At 34.1% G+C, this 18,560-nt stretch overlaps 1 protein-coding gene across 2 annotated transcripts in view; it reads left to right on the forward strand.

Annotated features, from left to right (window-relative positions):
- Window positions 1-301: 301 nt before the first annotated feature.
- The window catches only part of LOC134845841 (uncharacterized), a 93,284-nt gene continuing 75,025 nt past the window's right edge, over window positions 302-18,560 (forward strand). Inside the window, exons 1-6 of one of the 2 annotated variants that reach the window (XM_063862936.1) lie at window positions 322-410; window positions 751-1,018; window positions 1,175-1,619; window positions 1,862-1,999; window positions 2,988-3,189; window positions 14,435-14,673. In XM_063862936.1, the coding sequence (XP_063719006.1) occupies window positions 375-410; window positions 751-1,018; window positions 1,175-1,619; window positions 1,862-1,999; window positions 2,988-3,189; window positions 14,435-14,673 (1,328 nt within the window). In that variant the 5' untranslated portion in view covers window positions 322-374. Of the gene's footprint in view, window positions 1,019-1,174; window positions 1,620-1,861; window positions 2,000-2,987; window positions 3,190-14,434; window positions 14,674-18,560 lie in introns of both variants that reach the window. The other variant, XM_063862937.1, reaches the window with a different exon arrangement.

An 18,560-nucleotide genomic window follows, 5' to 3' on the forward strand; every position in this document is an offset into this window, starting at 1 on the left:
TGCATGAATTGACTAAGTAAGTAAGTAAGTTTTTAAATATAAGTAAGTATATTTTTTAAATTCTTGATAAATTACGCAAATTTTGTATAAAATGGTAGTTTTTTTGGTTTTATTGACATTTCTGATAATTATTTACCGAATAGCTTATAAAAATTGATACTTTTCTGTTTTTCTGCTTTTGGACCCATTCTGCTCTTAGACCATTCTGCTTATTGACTGGCCACCAGCTAAGACTATTCTAATGTCAACTTGGCAATCTGTTTGAAGACAAACCAACGAGATAAAGCGAAGTTTTGATACGAGACAAAGTCGTTTTTATCTTGTCACTTTTGCCGCAAAGTGAATTGTGTAAAGCTGATTTCTTCATCAACTCGATGACATACAATTCAATCAGACCTTTTGCTGCAGTGGTTATTGTCGTCTAAAGTGCAGTAAAATCGAGTCAAATGACATAACAATTTGAATTCAATTTTCCATTGAGTCTTACTCATTCCAGAATTGCATTCCTTTGGAGTTTTTTCCTTTGGAGTTTTGACCTAAAATTATTTTTCCAATAATCCTTTTCGCTTTTTATACTCATACTAATTTCAATAATTTTTCAAATTTTTTTGCTCAATGTGAAGAAATTCGATGAAGTGAACCAGCCTTTTGCCCAACTTATCTATTTTAGTTGATTGATTGCAAAGTTTGAAATTTTACTAACTTCTTCAGCTGTTTTTTTGACGATAAAAACATATTATGATGCCGAAGTATCAGATCTTTGTAGACAATGAGGCGGGGGGCAATGACAACGAGGACACCCTCAATATCCTCAGCAACAGTCAGTGGGACGGGGGAAATAACAACGACCACGACAACACAGGCTTATGGGATCAAGCGGTGCGAGATGCCACAAGTACAATGACGACAAATGTCGGCGGCGGCGGAGTGATCAATGTTGATTCCCATGACTCTGCAAGTGATTTTGGTCGGATGAGTCATGCACCGGTCAACAACAGTAACGCAGGCAGCGAACTCCGTGAGTATATACGCCACTGATCATTCACTGCCTTGACACCTTTAGCTATAGCCGAGAAATTTGACTTATCGTAATTAATGAGCATTTGGAAAACAATCGTAAAAAAGTTCAAGCTAATTCCTGTTTCTTAAAAATGTAATTGTTCTTTAAATATAGGTTTGGGCAGTGCAAGTCGACCTTCGCCTGACAACAAGAAGAAACCAATATCGGCAGATCCGTTCGAAGCATCCTATTCTAAAATCGATTGCCTGTGGAAAAACAGTGTGTTCGATTTCTTCAATGATCGTCAGTATCTGTGCGCCATTTGGTTCATGATTGCAGTCCAAATTATACTTTTGATCTTCTTATGTCAACATTTTTCGTTCATCGGCGGCGTTCAGTCCCGCTTTGGACCGGGGGGTAGCTCCGCGGTTTCGGCAGAGGAGAAACAAGTGCACAGAAACTTAGATCTGGAGGAGAACGTAAGAATAGGACGGCAGACGTTTCATAAACTGATGAAATATTGTCACACCTTCATGTGTTTTGAGAAGCACAACTCGGACTTCGGCTCCGATTGCTTCTGCTTCTCGGAAGTCCAGCGGTCCTGGGACACAGCTAATGAGTGAGTTGTTCTCTTCTTCGTGTGCTGGTTTTTTTTCTCTCCAAAATTTGGATCAAAATTCTCCATAATCCAGTGTTTCTATAGATCTTTTATATTACAATGTTTGCAAGTCTGCCATTACATTGTTGCTGGCCACCATAGTAAAGCAATTTCAGTTTTCTTACTGTCGACTCAATGATTCCCCTCTGAATTACACTTCATTTAAACAATTTGTGCAACTAAAACATTTGGTATGCATTTAGACTGTGTACGGGTGAGTTGAAGAATGTGAGTGGCAAGATGGTGATTTTGGACACTGACTCGAAGAAGGACTCGTTTGAGGCCATCATCAAAGAGTACTTCTCCGCCAAGCCAGAAGACACTCACTACTCCTACTACGGGTGAGCAGTGAGCAAAACAACCACAACGTCACTGCGGGCGACAGAACCACAAATTTAGTCAATGCACTCTTTGTACCCTTAAAACAATCCCCCATTCACCCTTTGAAAAACTCAAGAAGTAAAAATCTTGCAAACTAATAACAAATTTTGTCAACCATTTGTTTAGGTCAGCCAAATTGGTTTTGCGAGCTCTCACAAATCACTGTATAGTCTCTATTTCGAGCAAATTTTCTCAACAGCCAACTTTTTTTAACCAGCAGGCCAAAAAGGCGTTTTAGGCACTTATCGAAAACTTTGACCAAAACATCGCATTTTTTCGGCGCGCGCTTCCCCATAAAAATTAGTATAAATTGACGCCAGGGGCGGATTTAGGTATTTAGGGATTCGATCAGGGGTGGATTTAGGGGCGGATCAAGGGATATAGGGATTCGACCGCCTTACCAACCAGGTGCGGATTTATGGATTTGACACCCTCACCAACCAAAGGGTTCCCCTTTGGTATATTTTTTTACATCCATTTTCGACCGACCAACCCTACAATTGTTCTAAGGGCGCCTTTGGCGCCGATTTATAGTAATTTTGAACTGGAGCGCGCGCCTAAAAAACGCGTTTTTTCCAGCAAAATCTTACGGTCGACTCAATGACTTCCCCCTATGAATTTGTGCCTCCTCCCTTGAGAAAAACCCAAGGTGCCTTAAGAAATTTTTAGGGCCAGTCTGCCAAATTGGTATCTCAAAATAGTACAGAGCTTTGGGTCGACAGGGAGTCGAATCCCTAAGGGAAGGGACGTCCGTCCCCCTTCCCCCAAATCCGCTACTGCAGTCATGGTGTCGGTTTATTCATTCTCGCAGGACCAGTATAATAGGTTGCCATAAACTACAAATCATCATCATCATTTATCATTTTTTTGCATTTAAACCTAATTATAAAGCTGTAGTAATATAGATGATTGAGCGATGCTATAATCGATCGTAGTTTTTGACAAAAGTCCTCAATTCTGGCTGGCCGCGCAGTCCAAGGATGGGCGCAACTGGAAGTGGAAGAACAATGTCGAGACGCAGTTGCAGATGGTGCGGGAGGAGGACTTCGAGGCAGATTGTCTGGCTCTCAGGGGCGACGGCAAGCTGGAACCGAAGCCTTGCTGGCCCAGCTACGATGGGGTGGATGTCGGAGTCATCTGCGAGAAAAAGGTCAGAGCAGGCAGCTAGAACACACAAGTATGAATCACACAAAATATATACCTAGACAAGATTTAAATTTTTAGAAATCGACCTCCCTCACTCATACCAAAGAGATGAGTCGTATGATCTGCGAGGAGTCACGGATTGAATCTCTAAGGACAAAACACCCTTTTTCACAAAACACCCTTTTTTAGTTTAAAATATCCCATGCTAGTATTTGGCAAAAAATGACCCAAAAAGTTACAATGAGTTTTGAGATCTGATTTGACGATAGAAACATACCAAAACATTGAAGCACAATATAAGAAATATTAACAGTTACAGCTTTCAACCAGTCAATATCCAGTTGCTCGCTGGACCAACTTTATATATTATATATGTCCGATATTGTGGAACCAGCTCTGAACTAGTATTTATAAACCAATTATACTGATAAATTTTTCCCTATAAAAAATACTAACTTACCTATCATTTTCCATCACTAACATTGACACTTATTTCTAAGTGCTGAAACTACTTGTAGTTTCAGCACCAGAACAGTTTGAATATATCTTGGACTACATTTGCTCTCCTTTTGGACGAACTCCATGAACTAACTCACAAATACCAGTATACACTAGATATATTGAGACTAGGAGATATAAGAGTAAGATTAAGATTGGTGTTAGACTAAGAATTTGCACGAATCTATCCGGCCGAAATTGAGATAGCGTGACGAACAGATGGTGTACCTTATCTGAAATTACTCTATGAGTACGCTACTCCAAGCATAACTCATCTGGTGTGACCATAATTCTCGAACAAGAACTTAACAAACTTAGATTGAGCAAATTAGAATTAGAAATAAGACTATTGCAAATTGCAAAATGTTAGATGGAATAGACAATTTAATAGAATTGACTCTACGTCTCAATAAATCTACGCCAATAATTCAAACAATTCAAGAAAATCCAGGTATTGAACGAAAAACAAGATCACGGCGTGAACAAGGATCGAACGAAGGACCTAGCTACTACATCATAGTACGACGAAAACCACAAAAATTATTTGTTTTTAGAATCTTTTATACAGTAAACTTAAACTTTCTTTGACTGTAATGAAAATGATTTAATTTGAAGACTAATTTTATCTCTTCAAAAACCTACCTGATGCTTCATAGCTATACTATATAACAAAAATAACGACTGATAAAAACACAAAAGTTGTTCCTTTCAAACTCTGCAGTACTTTAATTTTGAACATTTTTGCAAACTTATTGCATAAAAAGAGAAAAACTAGTTAAAGGAAACATTAACGTTAGTTTTACCAAACATATAAAAAGTTCTTGCTTCTCAATAAACCACTTTTTTTTTCATTCTCGCTTCATCACCTAAAACATAACCAATTTTTTAAAAAAATTAACATGATTTAAATTCTAACCCTTAGAATAATTTCACGTCTATAACTTTTCTTCAAATTACTTTTTTAATTTAAACTTTATCAAGGCCTATTTTTGCCTTTCGATTTTTAAAAATTTTTCAAAAACCAGATCATCAAGGTTTTCTTTTTATCTTTTATCTGACTCTCAATTAAATATTATTTCACCTAATCTATCTGATCATCAAGGCTTCCCTTGGATCAATCAGAACAATTTTGTTCTCCCCCTCATAATTTAAAGTCTCTAGCGACCTCAAAGGTTGGTTAACTCTCCAACCCTTATCAAAAAACCCAGGACTAATGAAAATTTTTGAGCCCTCCCTCTTAGATGACCCAGGTTTAAACCCTTAAAATAATCGTAAGCCCTAAAATAGTATGAAACAATGTACTTGTGTTCTAACTTTACCTGAACCTTGTAGATTGATATACTATTCTTCAACCCTTGATCACCAATCAAACCCCATAGGTATGATTAAGCAAGTTTTTCTTGCAAAAAAAAATTAGTCACGAGAAATTAAACACCATTCTAACGAAATGACTTACTTTATCTCCAACCCGTCAACCTTGACAATCTATGCCCCAAGTTACAATAACCACAAAAAACCGCAAGAACTAACAATTTAACAATTAAATCTCTAACATCCGAATTTCGCATCCATTATCCTAAACATTATGTCAAGAGTTCTAAACATCCTAAACATCACCGAATTTAAATAATGATTTACAACCAACAATAGCATGGTTTATAATTGATTATTTTGTTCCCAATCTAGATTCATTTCAACATCAAGAAAAAGTTTTCGACCACAAAGCTCAGACAATGAAACTGTATTAGTCGAACAAACATAATATATTTGCGACCCTGAATGGTCTCATCCTCTATTTTTATTAATATAACAACTGATATCTCAGGTGCAGCAATTACCACTTTCTGTACACAAAGATTATGTAAAAGTTACCCACATACTATTGATGAAACAACTTCAAACAATAACCCATTGTTCAACGAAAGAATAGGAAATAGTTGTAACTCAACATTTATCAATAAACAAGAAACCCTTAATGGCACACAAAATCTTACACAATAAGATATTCAAACCCCATCACATTTTGTTAAAGAAGAAACAAATGAAACAAAACCTAGAACAACACAAAAAAAATGTTTCTCCTATCCAATCTAAACTTACGACACCACATAATAACAACACTCCATTCCCACAGACAACTATTCAGTCAACAGTAAAACCATCTGCTATCACAAAAAATTCACAACTGGACTATCAAACTTATAAACCAGTAACCAAAACAGGACAACCAAACAAGCAAAAGCCTCCAAATAGAAATAATTTTTCGGACTACAATTACGTTTTGTTTTGCAAATAACAATATAAATAGACCACTAACAAAACCCTCCTACAACACGTAATCCCAACCAACCAAAAAAGCAATATTAAAACATCAGATACCACATCAGGCCGAACGAACTGACAACTGACAAATGACCAACAACGAACTACCACAGATTGCTTTGAAAATTACCCATTTTTTCAACAAAACAAAAATATAACAAGCAAACAATTCACAAATAATCAACCACATTATTCAGAGGATGGAGTTTACTTCAACCAAAACCAACAATAATTTTGTAATGTTCCACGAAATAACATTTGGAAAACTGATCAACCTGATCATATTTACCAAGCAGATTTTTGTGAACCTTTTACACATTCTGAACAAACACGACAACCACGACAACCTCTCTCTCAAAGACAAAATTCAGCATCATATAAAATTAATATATAATCACAAAACCCTACAAAAACACGATTTTATCAACCTTAGCAAGAGCAAAACTGAGTTCCTTTGGCATATTATCTACAACAACATGAAATTACAAAGACTCATTTTACAAAATTTTTACAAAAAGCAAACGCAGCAGAATCACTTCAAATGACTATGAAACCGTACCTTATGAGCGGATCATCTGCATCTTTTAACAAACCACTCATGGTATTCACAGGAACAGACCCTGAATACTCAGTAGAAGACTATCTAAATGCAGTCACAGCAATTTTAATTTTAAATAATGGACCAGAACCAGTAAATACACCACTCCATCACAAATGGATACGTAGACGTAAAGCTCGAGTCGAAACCACACTTGATGGTGCAGCTCAAGAAAAGTTTTCGGTTCTACCTACAGAAATTCATTAAGATTGGAAAAGATTCACACAAGAATTTTCAAAAATATTACTACTATAATAGAAAACAATCACTTCATCGAAATAATTTTCGCGGAAGATCTCCAGACAGAAGAAATTCACAGAATTATTCACAAAACAGTTACAACAGATCAAATAGTCAGAACAATCAGTATCGCAATTTTTTTTCATGATTTAACTCAAAAAGAAGCATTTGCTCAGATTATAATAGAGGTTGTTCTTACTCAAATTCTCGAAACAGATCCTACTCAAATGATCGTTCAAGAAATTCATCAAACAATCAAAATCAAACTATTCAAACAATAGAAATCGAAAATTTTCTAATAGAAGATCACAAAACTACTCTAACAATAGACCATATTATAGCAATGACAAAAATAGATCCCGTGATAACTACAAGAATTGAAACAACTACTACCCAAACAGACAGAGAAACTTTTCTCAGTCACAACTTAGAAATAACACTCAATATACAAATTCACAACACCAAAACTACAAAAGTAGTAAACCAAATCATCAAAGTCAAATTAATCAAGAACAGTCAACAGAAAAAACCTAATCAGACCCCCCCGGTAATTACAATGCAGAAAATTTGGGATTACAGTTACATGACATAAATTGCGAAACCACAGATGACGAAAGTGAAACAGAAAACACACTTTTAAAATACTTGCTTCAAGTCGAAAACAAATACGAAACACCAATCGGTTCGAGCTGTTATCAAAACAATGCAAATATTTCTAATCATGAAGAACCAAATGATAGCTAAAACAAAAAACCAAAAAACTATAGCCAAAAGATTATACTCCAGAAGTTAATGAAAACAATTCAAAAATAATCAATATATCTCAAAATCTGGACCACTCCATTTCTCTTAAAGAGTCCAAAGAGTAAAGTATTTCAATCACCAGATCTTGAAATTGGTTTTCTAATTTATTCAGTAGCAGAATCAAATATTGTATTCATTCCCCTATAGAAAGAAACACAAACTCTACATCCAAGACTATTACCTTCAAAAACTTCAAGTAAATCAGACACAGCACAAGGATCAAGTCTTACAAACTATGGAAAATTTCAATTAATTCTCGTTCCAACTCGAACAATGGAACAGAGTAAGCTTTTAAATAAACCCTTTACACAAAAATTCCCCACAACAGATATAAAACACAGTATCGTTGGAATACCATTTGTTACAAAATATATCCCCACTATCAACAATTTGAATAGTAAATTACGTATAAAAGATAATTATACAAGAACAAAAAATACATCTCTCACCTTTTTCCGAAGACGCAATAAGCAGCCCCCATTTTCATCAAAATTTTACACCATAAAAATTCAACAGCGCAAACATTTGAAGCCATTATAAGGTAACGTATATAAGTTCTCTACAAGTCAAGTAAAATAAAAAAAAATGTTGATCAAAAAAATTATACCTTTCTGACCTTGAATTTAAACCAATTCATAAGTTTTTTGAAGCAACATTTTGTTTCATCCTTTAAGTAGACAAAAGACACAATTTCAGATATAAAATTTTTACATGTCTTCAACAACTCACCATATAAAATCACATTACCTCTAGGACTTTCAGGATATTGCGAAACAAATGCAACAATTTATCCGACAGAACAAGAGCAATTAGAATAAACAACATTTTAAAGTTACTAGATAATTGTCAATCAATAATTCTTAAGGAAGAACCATCTTTTAAAAATGTTACAATTGATTCGAAACAAAATACAGACTGTTTCATGAAAACTTTTTATGAAACAGTCTGTATCCTTGAAAAACTCTTAAACCTACATTTCGAATTTTGAAATACTTAAATGAACATTAAAAATTTCTCACAATGTCCAATTTCCAACATTTCCAAATCAACCAACAAGAATTTGATCAATTAGCAGAATTGCTTTTAAAAAACCCAATGGTTTGTGCTACATCTAAATTTGAAGTTGGTGAAATGCATTCATCATTACACCTCCCTCTTAACCCTGAGGCAGTTTTCAAAAAGCAACGAGCAAGTAAAGTATCCATCGACTTACAAGATAAAGTATACAGACTACTAGACCTTCTAGAGCAATATGAAATCTTATCACCAATAATTAAAGAAGAACAACCAAAAAATAAAAAATTTCACAAACCCCGTTATCATTTTTGCTGGAGGCGAGTCATTAAAATTGTTTTCGATGCAAGATATCTCAATTCCCTAATTATAGAATCTAAATGTAACTGACCCATAGAACCAATCCGGGTAATACTCACTAAAATAAATGGATAGTATTATACCACTGCTGACATGAACAGCGCATATAATCAAATGCCAGGTAACAGCCATATAAGACAAGCAATCACGACTACGAACACAACTCGTTATTGGAAATCAACAAAACGAATTTAATAGACTCTTCTATGAATTTTCCATGGGACCAGCAGCTTTTTCAGCCTTTATGGGCGAAGTTTTTTGACCCTTATTCTTAGTAAAAATGTTATCACAAATTAGACAATGTTTTCATACAATCACAAACAAAGCAGGAAATGTTTGAGGTATGTAAAAAAAACATGAAAGCAGCCCCAGATACATCACATTTTTTGTCCCTCGTGTTAATTTCCTTGGTCATGTTAATGAAAGTAGTACTTTTACTCCTTTAAAATCACGAATAGATGCTATATTGAAACTTCATCCCCATCTAATTGGAAGTAAAACCATGAATTCTTTGGAATGTTAAATTTTTCAAGTAAAAATATTTATAAATCGCAATAATACGTAATACCGTTTCATATGATTCTCAGACAACAAAAGAATTTTGAATGGAACTTAAAACATCAAAAAAGCTTTGTTGAAAAAATTTTCTCCTCATGCAGGCCTCAAACACAACTCCAGGTCCAGAAAAACCATTCTTTGACAATCAAAATATCCAGCAGTTTTATTTACAGATCACAAGCCAATAATTTTATAATTTTCAATCAAACCCAAAAATAGAATTTATAGATTTCATCTTATCCTCATGAAATTTCCAAACCGACTAATAGTTTAGACCGCAAGAAAAAACCTTACTTTACCAGACGCTCTTAGTCGAAACACACCACCTGAATCAACAACACGGAGAACAACCATAGAAAGACCACAAAACATAAATTTTTTCCTTGCAAAAGACAAAACATCACCACGAATGGAATGCAAGTATGCAGTAGAAACCGATCCCGACAATACACAAACAAATACATTGGAACATTTTCCATTTTACCTTGAATGCCAAAAAAACCATTAAGAAGTAGATTTTCTAGGAAAGTCTCCCTTTAATCCATTCCATATTCATCATAGATCAAAAACAATATCCAACAAAAACACCTAAACAAAAGTGATATAGGAAAAACTTATTACCCCTTATAGAAAAAAAGAACTTGACTGATAACATGAACTAACCAGGACCTCATGATTCAAATTCCAAATATACCTTAAATAAAGTCTCAATCTGCCAGACCCCCTAGACAGTATATCTCTCTCGAAAAACGCAATTCAGAACATCTTTCTAGCAATTACAGCAGAATAACGCTAGAATGACTAAAAAAACTAAAAATTTTAGCCTGTCATCAGACAACTTAAATCCTGGCAGAAATATCAATCACAACATATTAAAGCAGATATCACAATCTTAGGGAAAAAACACTACTTAGATATCCCCGAAAATTCAATAGTACAACAATAAATGAAAATAATGACCTCAAAATATCAAATCCAAGTAAAAAAGTACCCTGTCTATCATTGAGCATGATATTAATAGCATTTCACTTTTCACATTTACTAAAAACAAAAAGACACGCAGGATCAGAAAAAACATGATCGCTTTTTTATTCAAAGTTTCTAATTTTCCAAGCATCAAGTTGGATAAAGTCTAATGCATTGATTGCCTAATATGTCAAATAAATGGGCCATATCCACATCAGAAACAATTAGCAGAAAAGTTTTTAAGGGACAAAGTTTATATTTTGACCACAGGGTATAATTTGACACGAAGGCCCTATATCGCCCTGCTCAGAAGGAAACTCATGCATAATGGTCAAAGTTGATACACTTACACATTATGTAGCACTTAATCCCGTGCTTAATTTGCGTAATCAAAACTTTTTGAACATTGAATATCAAGTTTGGATTACCAGAAATTTTTTTCACAGATAATGGAACTGAATTTATGAATAATGAAATCATCACATTATGCCATCTTTATAATATTTAACATAAGCCCGAACATCTCATAAACCCATGAACTGATGGTTTAGTCGCAAGTATGAAACGTTCTTTACAAGAATATCTTAGACGTTAAACTATTCCCATTAGCCTGTAATTCACAAATAGCAACAAGTCTAGGACTGTCACCATATGAAATGGTTTTCAATCGAAAACCACGGAAACTGATAATGTTCACAGCAAGTTCCTCAAAAAACGCACAAGTTTTTTGTCAACCTACAAAAGATGAAGTTTGTTACAATTTACCACTACATACACACGATGAAGATCCTTTTCATGACCCACAAACTCTAAAATTTTCCACTGGAACACATACAGAGTGGATTTCAAACCGAGATAAAAACAACGAAAGTTATTAAAAAATAGCCAAAAAACGATTACAAAGACAGAATATTCAATCTGAATTTATTTCACGCTGCACAACAGCCACCAATATAAAAATAGAAACCTATGTATTACTCCCAAACTTCATAATACACAGTGGAAGCTCTAAAAACTACAACCTATCCGCAAAGGACCATACCAAATTATTGAAAAACCCATATATGTTACATATAAACTTATTGATTCTAACAAAAAAAAATATTACAAAATAGGTACAATTTTTTACCATACAACCCAAAAAAATACGCTATTTGCGAATTAAAACAATTATACTCCTTTACAGGACTAACTATTGTAGAAAAACCCCCAGGAATTGACAACCAACAATGATGACAAATTTCAGATCATTCATGATTTTTTCCCGAAACAAATCAAAAACAATTAATTGAAAACACTCCCAAAGAGTATTCAAAAAATAACCAAAAACAAAGGACTAATCGTAAACAAGAAAAAAAAACTTAATACAAGAAACAAAAGAAAAATCACGACAACGCAAATCATCGCAAATCCGAAGTCAACCACGAAAAAGTTATAGAACTTTCATTCCACAATCTAAAAAATTAAAGTAGGTTGAATTTCAGAAACCACCCTCATTAATTAAAATACGTTCATTATACTCGTATAACTTCTTCTCCAAAACATTTCATTTTCAATCGTTAACAGATAGCTCAAATTCAACCAATCACAATCACAAACATCACCCCATTCCGACACCACGTTCACTATCCGACAAACTGCTTACTTCAATTAGATCTGAAACTATAACTAAAAACGTTCAGGTCAAAAAAGCAATATCCCCATTTTTGACAAGTTAAAGAGTTATAATATAAATGTTACAACCCTCCAACATCACTGACTACAACAATCAACAATATTATCGCAACTTACACCCCACAGTTAATCAAAAGAGAAATATAAAGTAGGCCTAAATACAAACTGTGTCACGTTCATATAGCCTTAAGTCGACATAAGTAACTTCAAAATCCCTACCATGCAAAAAATAAAAACAAAACTAATAAGCTAATTTCTTAACCTCCAGACTTTAATTCACCAAAAACTTACCATATCTAACCCACTTGTCAAAAAAAAACAAATAATCCGACCACACTCAATTTCCAACCCAAAAAAAATGAAAAAAAAAATTTTCAACAAAACAAATCATTTCTCAGTTGCTTCTCTCTAGACCAGCTCAATATTTTAAAATAATCATTTGCATAATTTTTACAATTTTGTATTTTTTTGTCATAGATATTTTAGAAATAGCACTTCTCCTTTTCAAATTTTTTTGCAGCCTTTTTGTAATTTTCTACTCCATCATAAAAGCCTACTGTAACTTCTCGAAAATTCTTGAGCACATCCTCAACGAAATTTCAACAACTTATTAAATGATACGACATTTATTCACTATGAAAAACATCTTTCTTTTTTATGAAACTTCTCTCATCTTTCTAGTTTCCCTAATTTTAACACCCAACTTGTATATGCATGAAAAGGCAATTATTAAATTTGCACTAGCATTAATCTTCTTATTATTTACATCGAAGAATACTATAAGCAACATGAGTTTAATTAATAAAAAAGTATCCAAAATATTCACAATTGCTACACAACAACCAACTCAACAATCCTCGTCAAACACTACATCCCAAGACCCCCAACAACAACAACATTCAGTCAAGCAAATCAATCCCAATCATCCACACGCATTTCATTTCAAGAAAATCCCTTTGCATTTGAAGAAAGACACGCATCCTTATCTGAACCTTTGATACCAGCAATCCGCCACGCACACATAAGTGAACCACAATACGAACCAACGTATTACATCTACCCCTCACTCCAACAAGATCTTATTAGAACTACACATCCCAGCCGAAGCCAAAATCAATCATCTACAATACATTGACAAAATAACCATCCCCGAAGAAGTCGAAACTTTGCAACATCCAGAGTTCATCTTGATATACCCTCATCATCACCTTCAACCCCTTTGGATCACTCTAGTAATACAATCCAAAGTACTTCCCCATCATTACGAACAATTTCTCAACAGAATACCCCAAGTGTTCCATCGGACTATTTAGAATCAACACGAACTTCTGAACAAATTAGTGAAAATCCTTTTAGTCCCTTCAGGATTATTAATAAACTCTTCAAAGTGCGCATAATTTATTCCCGAACATGGAAAATTTGGCAATTTTTGAACCCCAAGAGTTTTACAAAAAATGATCGGAGATTTTGGTTTGAACTCAGGAAGTTGATATTTTCAATCAGGTGTAAAAAATTTTGTTGAAAATTATTATTTCGGTTGGTGAAAATTAACTGAATAAAAAAACCACACCGAGCATAAACATTCCGTTTTCTTCGAAAGTCGGAACAATAAAAATTAATTTTGGAAATTTTTTCAAATTATGCGTGTAAGATAGTGGTTATAATGAAGGCACTTCGAACAAAAATTCCTGTAACAAAAAATTCGAATGTTTTTTAATAAATTTTCTACTTAGAGTTGGTTAATGTTTTTTAAATAAATTTTCTACTTATAATTGATTAGCGATTCAAAATTATTTTGGAGACACCAAAAAACCAACTTTGACGAATAATGTCATATAGCTGCAGACGTGTTGTATTGTATGTGTTGCATAGGTATATATAGATAAAATTATAGTTATCTGTCAAAAAGTTATTCTAAAAAGTCTGTGGGATTTTCAGTTAACTCATCTAGCGAAACGAGTTGTTTAGCCTACGAGTTTCCGTTATTGTACTCTGTGACAAGCACAAACTTTTAGACCTTATTTTTAAAAGTTTTATGAAAAAACTTGCGAAAGAATAGTCCCTATCTTACAACTTTGTTATAAGAAAAAATCCTCATCATGTAACAACCTTAGAGCTAAACTTTGTGAGAAATGGTAAGATTTTTAGAAGAATAGTTGTAAGATAGCGACTTTTGGTGATCTCGGGTGAGATTGGTGATGTTTGTACTACATAGGTAGACGTCTTCAACTTGCCCACCCAGAAAATCAGACAGAACGAGTCATGTTTGTACTATGGCCAGACAAACGAGACTCTGCTGCAGGCATGTACGAGACTGAACAACAGCGCCATAGCCGACCAGTTGTTCTGCAACAGGACCACTAAGAAGTGCTACGTGTTCGTAAAGCCCCACCAGCTGGAGCTGAGCAATGCAGGCGGTGCAAATGGAGTGGGACGCGAGTACTATCACAGGTCGTAAGTACATGCCACACCACAACACACTCTCATCTCGCAATTGATCGCACCATTTTAATTTGCTGAGACTCTAGTCAACTTTTGACTCCTGTATTTTAGTTTTATGTAAACCCAATTTGATAAAGTGCATATGAAGCTTTCAATTGTATTAAATCACAAGCAACAACTGGTAGCATGTCAGTCGCATAGCAATTTGGTTTAATAAATGTGCAAGTAATAGGGAAAAAAAGCACAACAATTGCCAAACAGCCATGCCCTAGAGCCCGGATCTCTCACTTTATATTTCGACAGTGTTTACCAAAAGTCGGTATATTTCGACCGCGTCTCGGCCAAAATTTGTTTCCCAAGCAAAGTTTGTTCCATCCGTGCTCGACCCAACAAATGTGCTCGACGGTGTTTAACCCAAGCAAGATATGCTTCGACCGTGCTTCACCAAATTCGGGTATTTTTCAATTTTCAAACTTTTATGAGTAATCCAAATTTTAACGTTATATCCAAATCTATGATGCTTTTTTATCGGAATTAAAAGATTAAAGCTATTTGCATCTTAATTGCTTTACAGAGATGAACCAATTTTGAGCTGTTATTTTCCCGCATCTAATAAAAGTGAAACGATATCAATTATGTGGCTTTTTGTGGTATAACTGTTGTATAATCCTGGAACAAAAGAGTGTAAGCCCGCATCCAATTTCAAACGCTAATAATCTACTATAATCTAATTGTCGTCTCAGTCTTATTAAAATAGAGAATTTATAATCCCTCTTTTTGAAATCAAAAATAATCAATTCTAATTGATTATAATCGATTATTTTATCCGAATTTCTAATTTAATTGTTTTGCAGAAAAAAATCGATTAAAATTGATTATAATCGTTTAAAATCCCTTTTGGTTGCCATTTTGTCTTGGACCTTGTGTTTTTTGCTTTTCGTAGTCGGTGGTTGATGTTAAAAATGGGAAAATGGTTTTAACATGATTTCTTTGGAAGAGTTATATTTCTCCTACCGCGAGAGTTTTTCAACTAATTTTAAAGGGATCTCTATGAAACTTTTGTTTCGTGGTAAAACTTTGTGTTCAGCTAAACCAACGTGTGACAAGACATCTAATTTTTAGAGATTTTTGACAGAAAAAAAAAGATTATAACATTTTATTACAGATTATAAGAGATTATAAGTGGTTAAAAGAGGTTCTAAGAGATCTTCGGAAAAAAATTAAAATCAATCATAATTGATTATAGTTTATTATTATTTCACAAAAAATGTTATCATTATAATGGATTAAATAGTTCAAACATCTAAATTTAGGGCTTAAAATTAATTTTAATTTTGATGAAAGTACAATTATAATTGTAAAATAATCGATTATTTTCCCATTTCAACGAGTGCGGGTGACGTACTCCATTTTTAAACCTAATCTCTTTCGAATTGCAAAACGATACTGTTAAACTCCAGCCCCCAACGTTTAAAACGAACAAAATTCAGAAATTGAGTAACAAAAACGGCAACAATAATCAAAGTTGCGCCATTACGAGGCTAAACTGTGCACTGGATAAGATCACAATTTTGTGTCTGTATACTCCTGGATTACAGATAAAAGTCTTAAAATATGTTCCAAAAAGTCAGTGGATTCCACAAACAAAATTTCAGTGGATTCCGCATACATATATCTGTAACGTAAACTTCGTCGGCATATTTGTTTTGTTGCGGATTCCGCAACAAGCAAATATAGCTATTTGTTCGGGATTCCGCAACTGTAAGTGGATTCCGCAAAATGTAAGTAGATTCTGATTTTTGTTCAATACTGAACTTGCATATGAACAATTAAAAGCTGAGCTGGAATTCTTATCTCTAGCAATGCGGAATTTAAAAGCAAAGACTTAATCATTGTCAGCAGAATCCACGAACAAGTCTTAAAACATTGGTTACATAGATCGGTGCATTTCAATATTTGAAGTCATTGAGTTGAGATTGTATAGAACACACAGCATATTGACAAATTAGTTCAGTATTTGGGATTGCGTCAATCCCAAATACTGATTTTGGAAGATAACGCCGAATAAATGCAGTAATTGTAGTCATTGGATTGAGAGTGTATGGAAACACAACAAAGAGCATATCGTCAAATAAAGTCAGTATTTGAGATTCCATCGATACCAAATACTGGTCAGTATTTGGTATTGATGAAATCCGAAACACTGGAATAATGTGGAAGATCCATTATTTGGAGTCATAAGGTTGAGAGTGATTAGAAATCAAACGCATAACAGATCGCCGAATTAGTTCAGTATTTGGTATTCCATCGATCTCAAATACTGGTCAGTATTTGGGATTGATGAAATCCCAAAAACTGGAATAATGTGGAATATCCATTATTTGGAGTCATTAGGTTGAGAGCGATTAGAAACCCAACGCCAAGCAAATCGTCGAATTAGTTCAATACTTGGGATTTCATCAATCCCAAATACTGGTCAGTAATTGGGATTCCATAAATCCCAAACACTGATCTAATCTAGTAAATTTCTATTCTAGTAAGCTTTTATTCTAGTGAAATCGAATCATGTTTTTGAAAGATATAATGCGGATTCCATTTACAATTTGCGGAATTCACTTACAATTTGCGGATCTACTTACAGTTCCTTATTCCGACAAAATGCGGATTCCATTTACAATTTGCGGATTTCACTTACAATTTGCGGATCTACTTACAGTTCCTTATTCCGCAACAGCTCAATTTAACGAAACAAATGTTTTATCGTTTGTTTGCCGATTCCATAAAATGTTCTGGATTCCGCAAATACAGTTGCGAATTCCGCAAATTCGCCTATTTTTCGAGCAATTTTGAGCAGTAAAATGAATTAGGTATTCGTTTGTGGAATCCAAAACAGCTAAGAAGATCAAAGAAAAAGAGTAGTTTTGCGGATTCCTCTTACAATGCAGAAAAAGCACAGTTTGGGCTCGTAATGGCAGAAAAAAAATAAAATTGAAAAAAAGTAATGAATTTTAGCATGAAACGTAGAAAGCAGTTTATGTGCGTGAATTTTTGCATCTCAATAAAGTGGGAAAATTGGGAGATAATGGAGTTACCTTGTCCTTTTTTTAAAAATGAAAAAAAAAAATTTTTTTATTTGATGGGTAATTTATTTTATTTGCCTTTTTTTTTGAATATCTTTATAATCGAGTTTTAATTGATTATAATCAATTATTATTCAATTTCATGGGCACTGATAATAAAACTCAAATTAAATCATCTTTTATCTTATCCATGTAACATCTTTTGGAAGACTGGTTTGCAATTTGAGTCGAAAATGTTTAAAAATTATGTTGATATTTGAAAGATTTTCTTACAATTGATTACCGCGGGACAGTCGATACTTTTTGACCGTGCTCGATATCTGTTTTGAATTTTTGCTCGACCCAAATCCCTTTCTCGACTATTCTTTTTTGGTCGAGCACTAACATGTGCTCGATTTTGAAAGTCGAAACATAAAGTGAGCACCTCGACCCGGTAGGGTGTCGGATTCGACTTCGACTGATATGTTTCGCGGAGATGCTAAGCAAGTTATCCTGATCTTAAGTTGCCTAGCGTCGAAATGACGATTTACTCACTACCACGATTTTTTTCTTTTTTCCCATTTTTAGCTCTGTGTACCAAGAACAACAAAACAACCAAAAATTGATAAAGATTTCATGGACGAAGATAACTTTAGTTTGAAAAGGCGTTTTTTGTAATAATTGCTAGCGGAATAAAAAAAATAGCTTTAGATTTTCTTTTCTCAAATTAGTAAATTTTGTCAAAAAGTGTAGTGCAAATCAGGGGCGGACCTAAGATTTTCTCCAGTAAAAGCAGATTTTCAAAAAGTTGCACAATTTCAAAAAATTTCCCAGCGCTTC

The sequence above is a fragment of the Symsagittifera roscoffensis genome, chromosome 5 (genome assembly GCF_963678635.1).
Source record: "Symsagittifera roscoffensis chromosome 5, txSymRosc1.1, whole genome shotgun sequence".
Taxonomy (NCBI): domain Eukaryota; kingdom Metazoa; phylum Xenacoelomorpha; order Acoela; family Convolutidae; genus Symsagittifera; species Symsagittifera roscoffensis.